Source organism: Benincasa hispida, chromosome 9, assembly GCF_009727055.1.
Source record: "Benincasa hispida cultivar B227 chromosome 9, ASM972705v1, whole genome shotgun sequence".
Lineage (NCBI taxonomy): Eukaryota > Viridiplantae > Streptophyta > Magnoliopsida > Cucurbitales > Cucurbitaceae > Benincasa > Benincasa hispida.
Window position 1 is genome coordinate 72,188,034 of NC_052357.1, and position 22,270 is coordinate 72,210,303.

Consider the following 22,270-nt stretch of genomic DNA (forward strand, 5'->3'; position numbering starts at 1 on the left):
CACCCAAAATTAATTGGAAGTAATTTTTACAAACATCAGATTGTATATTTCAAAAATATTTTTAAATTTGAATTTTTTCAAGAAATATTTTTAGTATTATTTTTAGACAAATTTACCATTTTTTATTATTTCCATTCCCAATTTTATATATATTTCTCTATTTTTAAAACTTTCTTAATGATGGAGAGCGAGAAACTGTATTTATCATGAGTAAGAAACTGTATTTATCATGAGTAGAGAAGATATATTTAATATAATTTTTTTCATACTTTCAAATAGAGAGTGAAAATGCATTTATTTGTTGAGATTTGTTCATTTATTTGATTTAATTGGATAATATACATCATAACACTAAGTATTTGAAAATATTCTAACCAAAATATGAAATATACTACAATATATAAATTAAAGATTGATTTATAATATATGAAATATACCACGATATATAAATAATATTGACTTAATGTTCGACACAAATTACAGTATATATCATAGTATATATCCATTTAAGTAATCAGAAATCCCAACATATCCACAATACACGTAAGCCCTAGAAAAAAAACTCTCAATTAATTTTATATTATAACAAATACTTGAAATGTTGTCAATACACCTTAAAACATATACAAAGTTAAGATCCGTAGATATTACAATATATAAATGAAAAGTATATATTGTTTAATCGAATTTCTTTATCAGTTATCGTATAGTATACAAATCACATATTGACTTAATATTCAACATAAATCACAATATATATTAAATAAACAACGTTACAAGGAATGCATATTCCATCAGAGGTTTATAACATATATATTTAGGGTTTAAAAAAAAGTTCACCTCGATCTTGGTGCGACAAATTTGTATAGACGACACAAATACAGTCTATCTTCATCTCTCCATCTTCATACAATAACTCTACATCATCTCTTATTCTTTTTCAGCTGTGGCCGCCATGGATCTATATAGACAGCTAAATCTTGGGGAGCAAACCACAAATGAGAGAATCAACGAAAACTCGACTAGCGACTTACCTCAACGACCCGCGATCGGCGACCGAAAGTCAATGATGATGGAAAATGATTAATGAACAAGGGCAAACGATCGATTACGACGAGCGAGCGAGTGATTGATGAATGAGGATGAATAGTGCGCGACAAACTGGCAAAGGACGGTTGGCGACAGTGGTCGAATCCAATGGGCAAACAACGGACTGGTGAACGACGACGACGATGGTCGACCAAATCCAATGGGTGAACGACAATAAGGAAGGGATTTTAAATCACCAAAAGGAGAAAAAAGAGGGAGGAAGGAGAAAAGAGAGAGGAGGAAGAAAGAGGATGTAGGGCAGTCAATGATTTTTCTTTTTTTGAAAAGAAACATTAATGAACGTGAAATCCTAAGCCTTTGCATAAAGGAGAGAGAATCACAAATTCACACACACACATATATATATTTGTGTGTAGGAACAAGGATTAAATTGTAAATAGTCACGGGACATTAGTGGAAAAACAAAATCAACTAGTTTTTTTTTTAATTTTTTTTTTATTTTTAATTTTTAATTTTAAAGATGAAAGGTTCAAGCCAAGCATTTTATGTCGAAACCCTTAATTCAATGCTCTTTCATGGGCTGTTATCTTGAATCCATCTCATGATCTGAGCAAAATTAAGAAGCTTTTGTGTAAAACGATCAACTAATATTCCTCCTCAGCACCATAATCATCAAATCCATAGCCATACTCTTCCTCATTTTCGAAATCATAATACTCGTTACCATAAGTTTCTGTGGGATCTTCACCTTCGATGTCGACATTCTCTTCAAACATTGTATCGGTATGATTGTCTTCGAGGTCGACTTCAAGCTCGGATGAACTATTCTCTTTACTACTTGAGGCTCCCTGCTTTTCTCTTGAATCAGGTGTAGGCTGCACAAATTATTTGGCAGTTATAATAACCATGTGTACTAATTGAAATAATCAAGAAGGTTAAACTCCTTTTTTTCCACCCTTTCTTTGGGCATGGTTATTTTCAGGTATTGATGATATAGTTACAGCCACCTTAGAACATGTAAATACCAAAACAACAAAGAAGACATAGATAGATAAACATACTGTATCAGAGAAGAGTTTGTCCAACACGTCGAAGTTAAATTTTGAACTGAGCCTCTGCGGAGAATAGTTGTGGGAAATAAGCTAATGAGTGAATACATGTAACATGGCCAAACAAACTAGCTTAGCATGCACAAAGGCCATGGAATTATAAAATTCATACCCTTCCCCATGCCAAAACAACCCGGAAACAAACATGTGAATTACACTATAGAGTTTCTTAAGAAAATTATTTTTTTAAAAAAAAAAATGTATCTAATGAAATTTTTTCATGAAAGCACATCCATGTTCTCCATACAGGAGCAATAAGACATAATTATGAGTGGAATTTGGTCTAATAGAATTGGAAAATGGAAACTAATACGAAAATTGACTAGAATGGATCCATTGGGATAAATAGCATGCCCACCCAACGAATCTATTCACTAGTTTATCTCGCTGATATACCTTCTTAGTTAACATTTCACGCGAAGCTTCTGTACCGGCTTGAGCAGGGTTGTTTATTGGAGCTTCTTTTTCCCTTGGCCTCTGCTTTCCAACAGTATAAGAAATTATATATCATACTATAAAATGTAAAGATGCAAAATTCCTATCCAATGTTTTTCAGGATTAAAACTTCTGATCTAACATGAAAACTACTGATCTAACATGAATTGTAGTTAATCAAATACCTTTTTTGATTTTTTAATCATAGCTGCAGCTCCAACAACATCACGGCCTAGTTTCTTAGCTGTTTGGTCCTGAAAATCATGCATATCATTTATTTGGAAATCAAATTATGATTGAAACGTAAAACACCTTTTTTCCTGTGTAAGTATAAGTGAAGACTTTCTTAGAAGCAATCAAATGGTTATTGAGAGGGGTAAGAAGCCTGTAACCTGAAGATAGTCTTTGTTAATTTTCTCCCAAATAATCTTTTTATAATGTGCCTCCTTCCTATTGTTTAGGTAAGAGTCCACCTATAATTCGCGAAAAACTCTGGTTAAAACACCATACATACACTAGCAGAAATTTCAGAAATCAAAAGCTAATGCAGTTTAGTAGTTGAGTACCTCAATGTCAAGAACATCACCAAGGTCTTCTGATTCTTCATTGGATGGAGAAGGTTTATCCTTATGTTTGAAGAACATGCTGAACAAAGATGCATCGACAGTTTTCATCTGAAAACAATACCAGCATTTACCAAAATCAAAATTCAATCAGTTTCAATAGCTAGATGCTATATCTTTCTAAACAATAGATAGTGACAATCTACTAACACCAGGAAGCCGTAGTAGAAAACCTTTTGACATTACAACATCAAGTTACACACTACCTTCCGCACAGACGAAACAATAAATCCAGCCAGAAACATATCATCTCAAGAACAAATAAGAAAAACAGACCTGAACGGTCAAATATATTATAAGGATGACTGCAGATTTTTCAGATTCAATAAAACTGCTACGTTTTTTTAGTAGCAGCTTTAGAGAATATACTAACTATCAGTTTCCAAAATCTCCTCATCGAAAATAATTATTTCAATTTATAAATACAAAATACATAACTAACTTCACATTTACGCCCACTGTATTTTCACTTTGTTATCGAGACATGTACTAAAAATCGGCTGCATAAATGCAGTACAATCGCCTTCACCTGAAAGCCAACGTTCTAAAACTTCGTTTCATCACTGATTAACCTTAAAGCCAACCTAGATAGACAACTGAAAGAGCCAAAAACGGTGATGCTTAACCTAAATATTTTCCAATTACGAGAGGCAGAAAGTAAACAAACAGAAAAATCCAAGAACAATCCATACCAAAATTTCATTCATAACATTAAAGAACAAAAGCATGATTGATTGAATACTTACGATGCTGATCAACGAATCGGAATGCACATAGCGCAACCAAATCACTCGCTGCCGATGAAAGAGACTTCAAGAAGAAAAAACATGCACTAGTTCTGCCGTTTGTTGATTGAACACGAAAAGAAATTCGGAATTTCGACGACGATCCGTCGCCGCCTAAAAGAAAAGCATTTGTAAGTTATATATATATATATATTGTGGAAACAAAAGAGAGAAGAACGGGCTCGACCTTTATTTCAGAACCGGCCCAGTATTGTAAGGCCTTATACATGGACCGGCCCCTTCTTATTACTTCTTAGTGGGCTTAACAAATTTTAAACAAATAATTTTAAAATGTAGTTTGAAATTTAAAATTTCCCTTTTTTTAGATCTGTTTTTAAATAAAAAAAAAAAAACTCTAATAATTTAGAATAATTATGTTGAAATTATTTTTCATGCACATGTTCAAGGGAAAAAAATAATGTTGTGTCGCCGGAAATTTGAGGAAAAAAATTATTTATTTTTAGTCCCCATCCTTGTCAGGATTTTTCCCCACCCCATTCCTATTTTGGAGATTCGGGATCGGGATTGAAGAATCCTCGTTCGGAGATTTGGATCCCGAGAAAAAAATTTTGCTTTTTATTTTTATTATTTTATTATTTAAAATTGATTATATTTTAGTATTTACATCAAAATTGTAAATATTTTATATAAGAAGTTAGTATTATTATTACATATATTTGTTTAAATGAGTAACTCAAAAATATTTATATTAAAAATTCAGTAAAAAAAATTAAATTTAATTAAAAAATTAAAATTAGAAAAAATGCTACTGTTTGAGTAATTTACATACATACATATATATATATATATACCATTTGTACCATTTGAAGAAAGCATGGAAGAAATGGACACGTGATATGTGTAGCATGAAGAATATGGAGTAAATGAAGTTGGTAGAAGCATGCATGGTTGACAGGTGGAAAAGAGCGATGTGAAATGATGATTCTTATGGAATGGAAAATTATGATGGTAGAATGAAATGTAAAATTATGGTGAATGATGAGTATGTTGGTATTATATGAGGCAAAGGTTTAAAATAATATGTGTGTTTGAAATGATGATGAAAACTTTGTGTAAATTGAAAGTTAATAAAAGAAGACTAAATTAGTTATTGGAAATTATAAAAATTGGTAAAGAAAGATTGATGTAAATAAAGAAAAATTGATGTAAATAAAGTAGGTATTGAAAATATGAACTTACTTGAATTGTTTGGGAGAAATGAAGAACTTCTTTATTTTATAACACAAGGTACAAGTTCTCTTGATTTTCTCTCAAGGAGAAAATTAAAAAGATGCGGAAGGAAAAACTTGTGTCCCTAGATTCATACTAAGCCCCCTTTATAAAGATAGAAAGCTTACCATGCATTATATTGGGTGGACACATTGTAGGACACATGACATCTAAAGTCTAAAAACCAAACATTTGTACAATACATTGAAACGAAAGTTTGACACGCATACAACATTTTGTCTTCAATTGGATTTTGTCGTCTACTTATTTGGATTAGTGGATTAAGTTTGCGTGTGGATGTGACGCATAAAATTTGCAAATTTGTTGTATCCTCTTCTTCTTGAATGTTGGATGTATTTTCTTCTTGACTGGTAGTGGATAGAGGCGAAATTTGTTGAAGAATAATATTGAGCTCTTCTTCATTTGATACTTGTGTCATTACAGCCATCAGTCTTGATTTTTGAGTAAAAAGTTGTTGATTCTTTTGTAGGTTTGGTTTCACGTCGTGGGGATAGATGGAAAACAATTTTTCCATCACATTTTTTGAAGCAACTGAATAATTCTGTAACTGAATTCTGTAACTGATTATTTAATATATATTGAGATATGATCGAGATAGGCGGGAGATTCCATTTGATTCTGTAACTGAATAATTCCAGCAAAAGATCCATGCTAGATAAAAGTAATTTGAAAACCGTAGATAAGTCAAAAGAATTTGAGAAAATGTTATTTGAAAAATATTTAAAACTTTCAAGAATTGGGTATGGTAGGATAACATCATTAAGGCCAAATATATCCCACCCATCATTAAACCATAATGGAAAATTTGGAATACATGTTTTGTCAACATTATGAACCAAGAATGATTAAAATTGTTTAACCAAAACATATTATACCAAGCATTTTGATAATCGATGTATGATAAGTTTGTGGAGTAAATTGATGAGAAAATATTTTTTTGGTATAAATACTTTGATTCCATTTTGTTGGAGTTAGAACACGAAGAATTCTAACTTTTGAAAAGGTAATTCTATTGGGGTCGTCTTTATTCTTATTATGGGTGATTTCAATTGAGTCGGTATCAACAAGAGTAAATTCATAGAATAAACGAGTTTTTTGTAGATGGTTTGGAATAAAATGGAAATTTGACGGAAATGTTTTTTTGAATTATTTCAAGCATAGATTTACCTATGAATTTTGTAATATATAAGATCTAGGTTTTATTATGGTAAGAAGTAGATGAAGATGATCAATAATTAAAAGTTTTGTTTGAGGATATAATTTATGAATTTCGAGAGTTTGAGTTTGTAATGGCTTGGATGTAAGTGGTTGGAGGAGTGGATGACTCCTCAATTTTGATAGAGGAAGAGTTGATTGTTAAGGCAGAAGACCTTAAAGGGATGGAAGATCCCAAAATTTGAAATTTATTTGATAATGGCATTGTTTGAGGAGTTTTCCCTTTTCGATCCTCCATTACCGGTGATGATTCTCCTTTGAGAAATTGAAACGCTTGAGAGTACGAGGCTTTGGTTTGTGGAGGTGTCACGATCATGCTCTTCTTCTTTCTTGCAAATGGAATTCATTTGTTCTTTTCTTTCTCTCTTTCACTCTCTTCTTTAGTATTGCCTATAAGAAATTCTCGAGTAGGGTAATCAAGAAGGGAGTTTGCACTTCCTTTTATAGCTTCAATTTTGAAATCAAAACAAGAAAATATTGCTTGCCATCTGGTAAAAACTTGTTGAGAAACCAGATTTTTAACATCTTTTATAAAACATCCGTAGTTGCTTTGAAATCCACGCGTATTAAAAAACTTTTATTGATTAAATCACTTTAGAATTTGTTGGTACATAAAACGATTGATAAAATCTCTTTTTTTATTGTTGAATAATTTTTTTGAGATCCTAGCCAGATACCCGAATGATATCTAACTAGTTGCTCATTATCATTGACAGACTGTTTGAGAATGCCTCTATATCCTATATCTGATGCATCTGTTTCTATAACGAGTGATGCATGTAGATTGATGATGGATAAACATGGAAGACTCTTGACTAAATCTTTGATGGTTTTAATGATGCATGTATGTTGATGATTCCATGGAGGGGGATTTTTTCCGAGTCTTTGATATAGAGGTTCACATGTTTATCTTAAATTTGGAATAAAGTCTGATATATAATTTAAGCAACCTAAGAATCTTTGTAATTGATTTTTATTAATGATTTCATCTGGAAATTTGTTAGCAAATTTTATTGATCTTTGAATTGGTTTTATTTTTCCTTGGAAAATATCGTATCCTAAGAACCTTATTTTTTCTTGAAATAATTTTATTTTAGGTAAAAAAAACAACTAAACCATTTTCTTTAATTATTTTGTGAAATATTTTTAAATGTTTTAAATGGTATTCTATGGATTTTGAAAAGATTAAAACATCATCAATATAGACAATAGTAAATTCTTGATATGGGTTGAAAATATCATTCATAATATTTTGAAATTCAGAAGGGGCATTTTTTAGTCCAAATGACATTACATTCTATTTGTATTGTCAAAATGGAACATTGAATGTCGTTTTATATTTATCTTTCTCAGCAATTTGTATTTGCCAAAATCCAGATTTCATATCAAATTTTGAGAAGATTAAGGCATTTGTATTCGGTTGTATTCGGTTAATTAGATCTTTTTTGTTTGGTATGAGATAACGTATCCATTCTAGAACAGAGTTTAAGGGCTCGTAATTGATTATAAGACGAGGTACTCCTCTGCTTGATTATTTACATAAAAAGCAACACAACTCCAGGGTGATTTGCTAGGTCGTATAAATCACTTTTCTAGAAGTTCTTGAATTTTTTTATGACAATGTTTTAATAATTCAACATTCATTTGTATAGGCTTTGCTTTTGTAGGAATTTTTTATTCATGAAATTTTTTAATATATGGTAGGCTAACCATATGTTGCTTTCTTTCTTAAAAGGCATTAGGAATAGTAACACATATATCTTTTTCAATTAATTCTTTAAAGTGATTAATTTGGTTTTGAATATAAGACATCTAATTGTTTTTCGATTCTTTTATAACATATTTCTTTTTTTAGAAATTGTATTTGTTGTGTCTTTCTTTTAATGGAATTAATAGTTTTAAATATTGGGGAATTTTGAATAGAATTTATTAATTTAGTAGATATTGGATTTACAAATTTGAAAGCAATGTTTTGATTTGAAAATTTTGAATTTATTAATTTCTCATTTATTGAGAATGGATAAAGTTGAGATAGGAATGAGGTTCCTAATATTATTTCTTCATCTAATTCTTCAACTAATATGAAGGTATTTTTGAAACAATATCCTTGATTGCTGAGATGTGTATTTGAAAGTTTGTAACAAATTTTTAATCGTTGACCATTGGCACCATGTGGTTTTTTCAAAGTATTTGGTAGGTATTAAGCCTTCTCGTATACAGTTTTGATATGCTCCTGAGTCAATTAAAACCCTAGAAGTTAAATGGTATTCCTTATTTATGAAAAGATCAATAATAGAGTACCATTTTTGTATTTGAACTTTATTAACAAGATTGATAAACGATTCATATGAAATTTTATCGGCTTTGTTATCAATTTCTATGTTTTCAGGATTTTCAGAATTGGAATGTTGATCAATTATTTGTTGAGTTTGAAGTGATAAGAGTTCGAATTTTATTTGAGAATTTTCTTTTTTAATGTTAGAAATTTCTTCATTTATTGTATTTATTTCTCTTTGAAGGTCGGGAATAGTTACTGGTTTTGTTTTTGGTTCGAAACGAGAAATTATCTCTTTGAGATTGTAACGTTGGAAACTTTGTTGTTGAGATTCTTCTATAATAAGATTTTTAAGTTTTTCAAAATATTCTCTTTTAATTTCGGGGTCTTCAATTTGGCAATTGACTTCAAAAAGAATCTCTTGGTCTCTTGAAATAACATTTATAGTTTGCTTGCATGTATATGTCTCGATTTGATTATCACTAGAGGATATTGATATTTCATGATCAGAATGATCAATATTTTCTTGGATTTCAAAATTTTGATCATAGGAGGATTTTTCATTGTCATTTGTTGAGGAGGAGGATTCTCAATGTGTTAATAAATTTAATAATTGAATTTTTAAATCTTCATCTATTTCTAAACTATTAATTTTTCCTTTCATAGGACAATTTGGAGCTATGTGTCCCATTTTTCTACATTTATAACAAGTAATTTCTTTTCTTTTAGTAGTTTTGTAATTTTTAAATCTTCTTTTTGGTTTTGATTTATAAGTTTGTTTGTTTTGGTTATTTTGAAAATATCCTTGGGTTCTATAAGAGTTTCTGTAAAATTTTCACTTGGTTTGTTTTCGTGCTGAGGGAGCTTGTATTTTCTCATAACCATATTGAGCACAAAAAGATCTAAGTTCTTGCTTATGAAATTCATTTTTCATTTTTGCTCTCAATTTAAGATCTGTGCATAAAGCTAAACCTTCACTGTTTATAAAGTTAATTAATTTGCCGTAGGTTAGATTATCAAAAGGAATTGTACCGTGATAAGTTTGTCTTATTGTTTGGCGTACTTTTTCAGCAAATAATTTTGGCAATCCTGAGAGGAATCTTTCTTTTCAAAATTGATTATTGCAATCTGTGCGAGTGTAGACTTTGCTCAAGAAAACATCTTTATACCATTTGAAATCTTAAAGTTTTGGATAGGTAAGATTGGAAAGAATTCCAGAACTTCGTTTTTGGAATTGAACGGGTTCTCTTATAAAACTTTTGATAATAGGGTAAATTAAAATTGCAACGGTGTCTTGTGTTTGACTTATTCCTGACCCACGTGGTTCAACTTTAATGACAGTTAGTATTCTTGTTTTGTCATTTGAAGATACACAATTATCCCACCATCCTTTTAAATTGTCAGTAAAATCGAAAATTAGCATTTGAGTAATTTGGTGGTCTGTATTTTGGTGTATTTTGTAAGCAGTGGCTGCTAAGGTCATTTCATGCATTAGATTTAGAGTTTGATGTTCAATCATGCCATCTATATTCCATTCATTCCATGCTTTTCTCGAATGGTGCAAATGGTATATATAAAATGTTTTAGTATTATTTTTTTAATCTTTTTATATATAAAAATAACAATTAAAAAAGTTCAAGGGAGGAGGGGGGAGGGGGGGCGGGATCCCCTTCCCGTTCCCGGTCGGGGACCTGATTTAAATCTCTCATTTGACTCTCGTGCCCGGTCAAACCAGGGATTTTTCATCCTGATCGGATTGAAAACCCGCGAGAACCTGAGCCTGCAGAGAAAATTGTCATCCCTATAAAGGGACCCTCGGGACAACACGTCCCAAAGTGGGAAGATAGAGCCTCAATCAATGAATCAATTATGCTGAGCTCGCTCTCATTTAACAAAAGAAGAAATGAGCGAGCCAAACTCATTAGCTCTGAATATGGAAATTTTGACAATTGTACCTATATTGACACCACCAACATTGCATGCATTCAAAGTAAGTGTTCGAAAATTGACTTATAGATAACTTCATTTAACCACCTTGCAAGGTATGTAACATTCAAGTGCTTGGAAAACTAAATATTTTGTATACTAGGCCAATAGAATAAACTCGATACGATACGTCATCATTGTGAGTTCTTTTGCAGGTCAGCTCATATTAATACACGAAAAGAAAGAACAGCTTGATAAGTTATGCAGGCCAAAAATTAATAACGATTTTGTGATGTGATGTTTTATTTTAAGACAAACAGCATAAAAGTATATTATATAGCCTTATCCACCTTTAAAATATGCCAGTGATGAAAATGATGAAAATGTTGAAGTTTAGTGCAACTTTTGTAATAATATTTTATAGCTATTTATCATCTTTGAACATGAATGTCGCAGATGGATGGTATATGCCTTAATGATGGGTTTGGACAAATATCAATTTATACCTTTGAATTTTTAGGCTATATCAACTTAAACCCTAAACTAATAATTTTATCAATTTGAACTCTGAATTTTAGGAGTAGTATCAATTTAAACTTTGAACTTTCATAAGTGTATCCAAATAAAACATAATGAAGGATTCAAATTGATATACTTATGAAATTTCAAAGTCTATGTTAGAGATTCACTCATTGTCTCTATATTTTTTTTTAAGGAAGTTATTGTTGGTTTTGTAATTGTCACAAGCGTAGTCATAACAGCTGCCTCAGACATGACTAAATTCTGCATAATATTTTATTTTCCTAATCTAGAATTTATATGCAAAATATTTTTATTTCTAAATTTGAAAATTTGTAGTAGATGTATATTGTTTGATATTTTCTCTTTTTATGGTGTAACCTTATACTAACAAAAAGGAAATATTTTTCCAGAATTTCTTTCCTTAGTTGACCACAATTTTAAAACGGAGAATAATGACTTAGGGTGTCACATTTGTTCATTGTGAGAGAATGTTTTTCTTCTTGTTATCCGATTTTTGCAACATGGTATTTTGATTTTTGCTCATTGTTATTTCGCCATGCAACTTCATTGGTCGAATCGTTTAAGAACTTTTGTCTTAGGGGGAGCCTAAGGCATCGTTGGAGAGAAGGGATTATCGGTCTTAGGAGGAGTCTAAGACTTCATACTCAAGAAGGATTTCTCCATCTTAAGAAGGACCTAAGATTCATCAGCAAAGGGAGTTCATGAAAGGAGTATGTGAATAACTGCAGCGGAAAGATCGTGTCCCAGTTTTTAATTTTACTAAACAATAATCAACAGAAGACAAAAGCTAATAATATTTATTCTAATTAAGCATGCTTTCATAGAAAATTGGAGAGGAAGAAGGGATCAATGGATTGACCCTTGAAGATCGATTTCTTTGCGAATATTCTCTGATATAATATTCGAATAGTTTCTTTCTCCCCTAAACGTTGGAATTCACGAATACAGTAAGAGATGCTCCAAAAATCAAATGTCATCACAAGTGAGTCCTTGATATTCTCAAGGTTGAGAATCGATTGAGAGTTGTGAGATTCAATGGGGATTAATTTTGGGAGAAGGGATAATTTTTGGTTTTCTTGAGAGAAAAACACATAGAGTCAAAAAATGGAGAAGAAACGCAAGAGTACCTTAATGAAAATCTCTCTGTGATCTATTATATTATGTAACCACTTACACGTTCTTTTTGAGAGATTAAAGGAGAGAGGGGGGAGTTATCAAAATAAGTCCTCTTTTTAATTTTGAAATTCAAAATTCAAAATTTAATATATAACTAACTAATTTTAATATAATTATATTAAACCAATTTTAATATAATTATACTATATGTTATATCCCATATAACATTTAACTTATAGTTTATTCATCTCTCAAATAACCTATAGAATAAATATGAATCATATTCATAATAATTTTAACCTATAGATTTTATATGAATCTTATTTATATAATTAATGTTTGAATCATATTCAAATATTTATTTCTCTCAAATAAAAATTTATATTATAATGTATCACATACATTATATCTCGTATAATTAAGTTTATATTATAATGTATTACATACATTATATTAATTTATAATTTATATAATTAATTCCCTTCAATTAATTTGAACAATTCAAATTAATCCAAAATTAATTTGATTCTCTTTAATCCCAATCGAGCTAACGAGGGACCTTATAGACCTATAGTTGAAGTTCTAATGGTACTCAATTAATTGACTAAACCCTTTAACTAAATTAATCAACTTCCATTAACTGTCAATCACTTTACTAAAGACTGATAGCTGCACTCTTCACACTATAGATATATTTCTGTGTCCATTGGATATAACCAATCAACAACGCGTTGACTCATAAATTGTTCGTAAGTACAGTTGAGCCAAAATTATCGTTTTGCCTCTGTAGTTACATCTAACTCCTTAAGTACCTTGATTCCTCTAATGAATAATTAATATAGTCCAACTATAACAGAACCCTTTTTGAGCCAGAAAAGGTGTGACGCTATATTGTTCAAGCTCCGAAATCAGCCTTTAAGGGAGTAATTTCTCTACTTACTCTAACAGTAGAGAAGGGGTAAATTTCTTCTTGTGTAAATGTGTTCTCAACTCTCTAATCAGAGGAATCCCCAACATGGTAGGCATATTGAGTCGGCAAAACTGGCCACTCTCACCCATGCAGATCAAAGGACCGCCTTCATAGGCAAGAGTTCACAACTTACTCAGGATTCAAGTTAAGTCACCTATGGTCATCCTAGTGAAATGTAAGACTCTTCTAGCAAAGGTGTTATATAGAAGGGACTACTCATTTCGTGGTTCCATCTTATACAAACTCTTTGTATAGAATACTCTCACTCACATGTCCTCCACATGAATGATCAGGATTAGATCATTTGTAGCAGTTTACAATAATTGTAACAACTACAAAACGATCCGTATTCGTAGTGTCACTAGGAGGTACTCAGCCTTATCCATCTACTATAGACCATTTAGGTTATCACTTAAACATGATCTACCTGTATATCTCTATATACATGTTTAAATTACAACAGATAACCTTGGATCTTAGCTTATTAGTTTTTGGGTTAAGCAAATAAATGTCAAATAAAATACCTCTTATTTTATTAGATAAATAAATTGTTTGCACAAATACAATTACAAACTACAAGACCACGAGATTTAAGGCATCAACCTCAATAGCTCACTGAGATACAAGAAAGGGAAGAAATTGCTTACCCTTGAAGAATTTTTCTCTTCCCGTAATTCCTTTCCAAGAGTCCCAAACAACACGAATTGTTCTGCACAAACCCTGGAAAAACAACCAACAAACTGTTGAGGATGATGCTCTAAACTCTTGTTGGGTCCTGTAGTTTGTAAACACAATTTTGCAAAAACGCTTGTGATGTAATAATATATGATATTTTTCTTAACTATTGTCTGTGGAACATTGGATGTTTTAATTGCTTTATCACAAACCAATAAACTAAGATCCCTGGTTGTCGTTGTAACTTAAGCATGTATGTGGAGACATACAGGTGGATCATGTCTTAAGTGATAACCAAAATAGTCTATAGTATATGGATATAGGAGGGAAACCTTATCCTAATAACACTACGAATGCGACTCGCTTTGTAGAATAATTACAAATGTTGTAACTTGCTATAGATGGTCTGATCCTGATCATTCACGTGGAGATAAGCGAACGGGGGCATCCTATACAAAGGAATTTATATGAGACCAGACCACGAAGTGTTATAGTCTCGTTATATAACGTTGTTCATGACAGAGACTTCACTTCACTAGGATGACCATAGGTAACATGACCTCAATTCTGAGTGAGTTGGGAACTCCTGCCTTTGAGGGCAGTCCTTTGATTTGCATGTGTGCGAGCGACCAGATCGCCGAGTTAAACCTACCACTTTGAGGATTCGTCTGATTGATCTACATTAGATTTTAGCATAACTCTTATAAATCCAATCAAGATTAACAAAATTTTAATGAACCTTTTTACATCTAATTTTGCAATGATGCTTCAGTGATTTAGGATAAAATCCATTGAAGGGTGGTCAGTCACCCATTCACTAAACTGAGACACTCTCAACCAATTATTACACCAGAATAACTCTTATTCCTACAGTAATTATTCACCATTGATTTAGTCAAGAAATTATTAACTTGCTTAATAATTTCCTACAAGTGCGACCATCCATTTTAGATCATAGAGTTTTGCCCCAATGAGCCAATCGAAGGAAAAAATCAATTAGGCAAAACTAAAGTGATCCTATCTATTTCTGAAGTTCACCTTGATATTGACCTAATGTACAAACCATCCGAAAGAGGACGCTCCCATGACACCTCGAGGTCGTGCAAATAGATCTAAAGATACAAATTAATGAAAGAGAACGTAGGACATGTTGACACACATCTTTCTCCAACTTACTATAAATACTTTCTCCATTCATCTTGATATTGACCCATGCAAGCACCATCCAAAGGGGGACGCTCCCAAGGCACCTCGAGGTCGAGCATGAGTCTCACAGCGTGAATTTTAAAGGAGAACATGAGTGGAAAAATGACATATCATATACATTTTTTTCTCCCACTAAGTATTTGAGTGGAAAAACGACATATCATATACATTTTTTTTCTTCCACTAAGTATTTTAACACCTATGATTTATTACTTAGGTAAATCTGACTAATCAATTTATCTAAATTGGCCCAATATAACTCTTATATTGGATAGTTTAACAATATATGATTACAATTTATTAAACTCTTTAATAAATTTAAGCATGTATTGAATGTTTATAAAATATTTGTCTAATTCACCTTCCAGGTCGGTTCCCAAGTAGAGGTGTTCTATTTCCGTCAGCTTAAATACTCCAACATTAAACAGAACCTTCCTTAGACAAAGGTTCCTTATAGACAATTATTTTATAAATTTGATCTTTTATTATTCAAATTAATCCTATTAAAAGAAAAATAAAAGATTAACTTATTTCTAATCATATTATAAATATCTTTAACATAAGTTTAAGTTAATTAATATTAAACCATTTAAAATTAATCAAGACCTATGTTTGTATGCAACTTTTGATTATAGATTTTAATCTAATTCATTAAACTTATAACATTTATAAAACAATTAAATATTAAAACCTATAATCATGCATCTAATGACATTATTTAAATATAACATTTATATTTACTAAGTAATGTCATCCTCAATATAATTTATTTTTTATCATATAATATAACACTTATATTTTTTACTAATGAAGATGAAACATATCCATCATTCAATTATATAATATAACATTTATACTATAGTATGATGCATGAATATGCTTAATGATACATGCTATCATATAATATAACATTTATATTTATTATGATGCATGAGCATGCTTATAATATCATGCAACTATATAATATAACATTTATATTAAATATGATGCATGATAATGTTTATCCTAACGTGGGATTTTTAAAACTATATGACATACATTGTGCGACATATAAAAATTTAATCATACATCACATGTAAAATTAAATAAATAGTAACATTTGACCAAATTAATTAGACCAATATAATCATATTATATTAGTTTAATTAATTAAAATCACAAAAATTTGAAGATACATTAATTTGAAGGAAAATGGATATAAATATGATTTATATTTAGTGGAATACTATGGTTAATATATGATATTAAACCATAGGTTATGAATGTAATGTGATTATATTTATTATTTATTAATTGGACAGTTATGGGATAGTTGGCCAGTGTCTCTTCTGTTTTCATAACGGATGAGTAAGATGAAGAATCGCTTTAAGACGCTTAAATAGCTCATTGTGTGTTAAGCATTGGATGAGATAGAGTTTATGTGTGTCATGAATTAGTAAAATCAAAGCCTATACGATAGTGCTAAATGATCCACCCGCGGGCGCCTTATACTAAACAATCACTTATCTTTTACTAAACGATCGTACGATCGTTTAGCTTTTCCTACACGATTGTTTAGACGATCGCTTACCTTTTCCTACACGATCGTATACTTCACCTAAACAATCAAGCATTTTATCTATACGATAGACAAGTCTTTCTCCCACTTGCTTGATCGATCTCTTTACCTCATTCCTTCTACCAAATCCGAACAAAGCCCACTCTTTGGATTCTCACTCCGAGAATACTGAGGGCTCCGAGTGGTGGTGTCATCCCCGTTTCCTTCTGTTCGTGTGGTGACTATTTTTGGTAGATGATTGGGTATTGCTGAACGATTGTTTGCCGTTCCAGCGAAAGAGAAATTTGCTGTGAAGAAAAGTCTTCAACTGGTACAATCTCTCGGTCTCTTATTTATTGATCCTTTAAGCATGGTAGTAATTTAGCTTTATTTGTTGATCCTTTAAGCATGCCAATAATTTAGCTTTACGATGCATATCTGTATGTTTGAATGTATATGTGGAAATTCTATCACAATAAATTGGAATGATCCGCTTCCGCTCATAAGTACTCTTGAATAAGAGTTCCATCGTAAGGCTCGCCTGGAGTGTTGCAATGCTGGTCTGGAAATTGCCTCAGTGTTGCAATGTTGGCCTTCTGTGTTACAGCGTAAAGGGCAATGTTGTAACGCTGTCCCTTTACGTTCTAGCATAGAATGCATGCTTCTGCTTTGTTCTGAGTTTGTTCTTGCTCCGATTTACACCGATCTTTTCACTAACAATTGTTCCACGACCGACATGGACTTACAAACTCTATACAAGAAATAAATGCCGAAAACAATGAGCCCTTACAACTTGAAACAACTTTAAAGTAGTGAACTCAGTACCAATATTTGAAATTATCCAATTATGCAAACCAACATTCATAATACAGAACACCCACCTTTTCTTCGATTTTCTTTTCAAGAATTGAAAAATAAATGCACGAATTGACTCTGATACTAATTGAAGGACTTGAATTCCTCCCAGAAGCGTGTGAACGCGGTGCATTTGTAGTTAAATTTTGAAAGCATAAAATACAGAGAAATTAAATAGAACAAACATGTGAATTTAAGCATGCTACTGAGAGACGAAGAAGAGTTCACGAGGAACTTAACCTTTGAAGACTCCTCTTCGCAGTGTTTCCTCTCTAAGTCATGAACAACACAATCTCTTCTCATGAACTCGACGTACAGAGATTCTTCCTTCGAACAAGACAGTACAGTGATCGAGTTTACTTCGACACCACTACTTGGAGCCTTTTCTATTCTCCTGACAAGAGACAAGATGGATGTGTGGACTCCAAAATTTTTTTTACAAAAGGAATACAGAGAAAACTGAGAAAGATTGAGAGAATTTTTCTCTTGAGTTTTCACTATTCATCTCCATCACTGTATATTCTCAATACAAAATTCAATCATGCAGAAGGAGAGGGGAGGGAGTCAATTAACTCCCACGTGAAAACCACCCAAATAACTTCCAAGAGGAGTTATTAATATTCTTTTATAATAATATATGATACTATATAATTAATTAACTAACCCTTAGTTAGTTAACTGTATAATATGAATTTTAATCACATTAAAATGCAATTCCCTTTTATAACCTATAATTTTAATATAAATCTCATTCATATTAATTTTAACCTATAGTATTTATATCAATCATATTCATATATTTTATAATATTATAAATCATATTTATTATTAACTATAATGTAACAATATATATTTTATTCAAATATTTATCTCTTTTATTAATTATGAATCATATTCATAATTAACTATAACATATCAATATACATTATATAAATTCTTTTATCCATTATTTATAAATCACATTCATAATTAACTATAATGTATCAGTATACACTATACTTTATATTAATCATATTATTATAAAATTTCTCTTATATAATTTGAACAATTCAAATTATTCCAAAAACAATTATCTCTTGTTTTATCTTTCGTGAGCTAGAAGGGGACCTTATAGACCTATAGATTAGAAGCTCCAATGATACGAGATTAATTAGTTAACCAACATTCATTAACTGTCGATCACTCCATTAAAGACCGCTAGCTGTACTCTTGCATTGCAGATATATTTTTGTGTCCACAAATATAACCAATTAACAATAAGTCAACCGTTCATGAATTGCTCGTAACTACAACTTCGTCAAATTACAATTTAACCCTTGTAGTTACATCTAACTTCTTAAGTACAATGATTCCTCTAATGAACAATTAGTTATAGTCTAACTATAAACTAGACTCCTCTCTGGTCATAGAGGGTGAGGGTACTCATTGTTCAAGACCTGGAATGAGCCCTTGAGGGAACAATTCATTTACTTACCCTATAATGGGAAGAAGCGAATCCTATCTTGTATAGTTATGTTCCCAACTTTCTACTTGCACAAATCCTCAAAATGGTAGATATATTGAGTCGGTGAAACTGGTCACTCTCACCCATACTGACTAAAGGATTGCTCTCATAGATAGAAGTTCACAACTCATTCAAGATTAAGGTCGAGTCACCTTTGGTCATCCTATTGAAATGCTAATCTCTTCAAGTAATAGTGTTATAAAGAGAGACTAATCAATTTGCGATCCGATCTTATACAAACCCTTTATATAGGATACCCCACCTTACATGTCTCCACATGAACGATGAGGATTAAATTGTTTGTAACACTTTACAATAATTATAACAATTACAAAATAGGTCGTATCCGTTAGTGTTATCAGGATAAGACACCCAATCTTATCCATATACTACAGACCATTTAGGTTACTCCTTAAACATGATCCACCTGTATGTCAACTACATACATGTTTAAGTTACATAAAATAACCTTGGATCTTAGTTTATTAAATTTAGACAAACAAAATAACGTTTATTTTACTAATAACAATTTGTTTATATAAATTTACAAGCTACGAAAACAAATAGATTTAGAACACCAATCCCAACATGGTATACATGTTTATGTTAATTGCCATACTAAGTACCAAATACGTTGTCTTACATAAGATTAAGATATTCAATTGGTGTCTTTCCTTTCACAAATCAGGTCTTTTTATTTTACTCACCACCTTGTTTATTAGATTGGGATTGGAGCTCCATTTAATTATGGCAATTTTGTACTTAATCAGATCAAGCGCCACATTGGATCTCAAGCCTTGAAATTGCCTATCTGCTATCATCGATTAATTTATGAAATTTTGATTGCTCGAAAACCAGACCTGATTATAGCGGAAGAACTTGCTGGTCTTGCTCCTGCTATCAATCCTGAACTATTGCAAAACTATCATGTCCCTGACCTTGCTACTCCTTCTACATCCAATTTTGATGGCCTAAGTCAGACTCTGATTGAATCTCTATTTAGCAGTTGTATTTTGCATCTCCTATCAAATAAATCTAAAGATATTGATGTCCAGCTTTAGAGACTTAGCGCAAAGCAACTATTGATGAGATGTCACAAATGATGTGTGTAAAATTAGTTCAGTCTGGTTCGATGTCTTCCTCTCACTGACTTTTTTTTCTAACAAAAATGGGGAGAAAAACTATGATTTTGCTGTTGGTGGTTATGGGATGTTGGTGACAGTATTTTATTCTACTTTGTGTTGATATTTATGTTGATACTTTATTTTGATTTTGTTAAGACTACTTTCTTTTAATGATATCTCTCTATTAATATGATTCTGTCTTAAGAAAATTTGATTATTTATTGCGAAAGATACTGAATATTTTTAAATTGAATATTTAAATTTACATTATATATGTGAATAATTTGATTTATATTTAATTTTTTCTACTAAAAAATTTAATTAGCTTTTTTAGGCCAAAATTTGAGTATTTATCTTTAAATTCAAATTGTCATGTAAAATTAACCATAATAACTAATTAATTGATAAAGTTAATTATTTAATTATAATTTTCTCATATTAGTGATTTAAATTAATTAATTTTTTTTTTAAAAAAAAAGTAACGGGAAAAAATGGGGATGGGGAATGGCATCCCGACTCCGCCCTGCCCCATGGACATCTCTAGTCTTAAGATCTGCCTCAGACGTGATTAATTCCTGCATAATATTTTACTTTTCTAATCTAGAATTTATGTGCGAAATTTTGTTATTTCCGCATCTAGAAATTTGTATCAAATGTATATTGTTCGCTATTTTCCTTTTCTATGGTGCAACCTTATTCTGACAAAAAGGAAATGTTTTTTCGAAAATTCTTTCCTTAATTGATGATGGTTATAAAAGGAGAATAATGACTCTCAGTTGAGGTACCGCATTTGTTCATTGTGGGAGAGTGTTTTTCTTCTTATTGACCGATTTGTGCAAACGTGGTGTTTTGATCTTTGCTCACGTTATTTCGTTGTGTAACTTCATTGGTGGAATCATTCACGTTATTCTGTTGTGCAACTTCATTGAAGAAAAAGGATTCTCAATCTTAGGGAAGCCTAAGACTTCAACTTGAGAAGGATTGCTCCATCTTAAGAAGGACATAAGATTCGTCAGTGAAGGGAGTTCACTGAGATACAAGAAAGATAATCAAGTGGAGAGGAGTCTCACACACTGTCGGAAGCCAAAGCATTCAACACTAATATTATCACACTTACGAAGAGCCTAAGTACAATTGAGCCAGAGTCTCACATCTAGAGGAAGCCTAGATGACTTGTGAATTGAGCTTTATATGAGTCACTGTAGTAGTTGATGTATTACAAATAAGTATTACGTTGTAATTGCTTAACTTTTTAATATTAATGGATTATCTTTCCTGGGCACACTATCTTCTAGACGTAGGTAGTTTATTGCCGAACTGGGTTACCAAATCCTATATACCTTTACTTGTTTTCTTGTTGTTAGTATTTTTTTGTTACAGTGCTTATTAGTGCTTTCCGTTTAACATCCATATTTCAAGTGACAAGTAATCATTCGCTTTTTCAATCTAACTTGATATACCTGTAAAAATTCAGAGTTTTAAATTAATGCCATAATTAGTTTGAGGTTTAAATTGATACAAACCCAAAAGTTTGGGGTTTAAATTGATACAATTATTAGTTTAAGATTTAAATCCATATAATTCTCAAAGTCTTACGAGTAAAAATTGATATTTGTCATATTTTATGATTATTATCATCACCATTGTTATAAGTAATATTTTTTTAAGTACAAAGAGATGAGAATTAGAACTTCCAACTTAGTGAAACATATACATATTAATTACCTGTGAACCATGCTAGTTGATTTTTAACCTTGATTTAAAGTGGCTGCACGTAACACTGCAGTGAAAGCTGGCACATCAGCGTTTCTCTAATTGCGTATAAGTAGATGTTGGATTAATTATTAACTTAATTATTTACTGCATTGATATTGAGTGCACTCTATTATTTGTTTCAATTATTACTATTAATATTAAATTTTCCACTTACGTTATGAGTATATATATGCAGTTCAGTTGCCATGAAATTAAAAGCTCTACAACCCTACATCATTTAAATGTAAATTCAAGGAGGGAAGCAAATAGTGATATAAAAATTTTATTTCCTCGTTATAGTATTCTAATTTTTGAA

At 31.2% G+C, this 22,270-nt stretch overlaps 1 protein-coding gene across 1 annotated transcript; it reads right to left on the reverse strand.

Annotated features, from left to right (window-relative positions):
• Window positions 1-725: 725 nt before the first annotated feature.
• Window positions 726-4,121, reverse strand: LOC120084484 (transcription factor IIIB 60 kDa subunit-like). Its single transcript, XM_039040276.1, has 7 exons — window positions 3,964-4,121; window positions 3,161-3,268; window positions 2,987-3,067; window positions 2,780-2,848; window positions 2,556-2,636; window positions 2,112-2,165; window positions 726-1,925 (listed from the first exon to the last, which is right to left on the reverse strand). The coding sequence occupies exons 2-7, from the start codon at window positions 3,266-3,268 to the stop codon at window positions 1,695-1,697; spliced, it is 624 nt and encodes a 207-aa protein (XP_038896204.1). The 5' UTR covers window positions 3,964-4,121; the 3' UTR covers window positions 726-1,694.
• Window positions 4,122-22,270: the final 18,149 nt, after the last annotated feature.

What these genes read in the sequence shown, in the direction of transcription:
- LOC120084484 (XM_039040276.1), bottom strand. Translation starts at nt 3,268, where the DNA reads ATGAAAACTGTCGATGCATCTTTGTTCAGCATGTTCTTCAAACATAAG. An exon ending in TGATTAAAAAATCAAAAAAG is followed by an intron (nt 2,637 to 2,779) that starts GTATTTGATTAA and finishes GTTGGAAAGCAG; the next exon opens with AGGCCAAGGGAAAAAGAAGC. An exon ending in GTGAAATGTTAACTAAGAAG is followed by an intron (nt 2,166 to 2,555) that starts GTATATCAGCGA and finishes TATTCTCCGCAG; the next exon opens with AGGCTCAGTTCAAAATTTAA.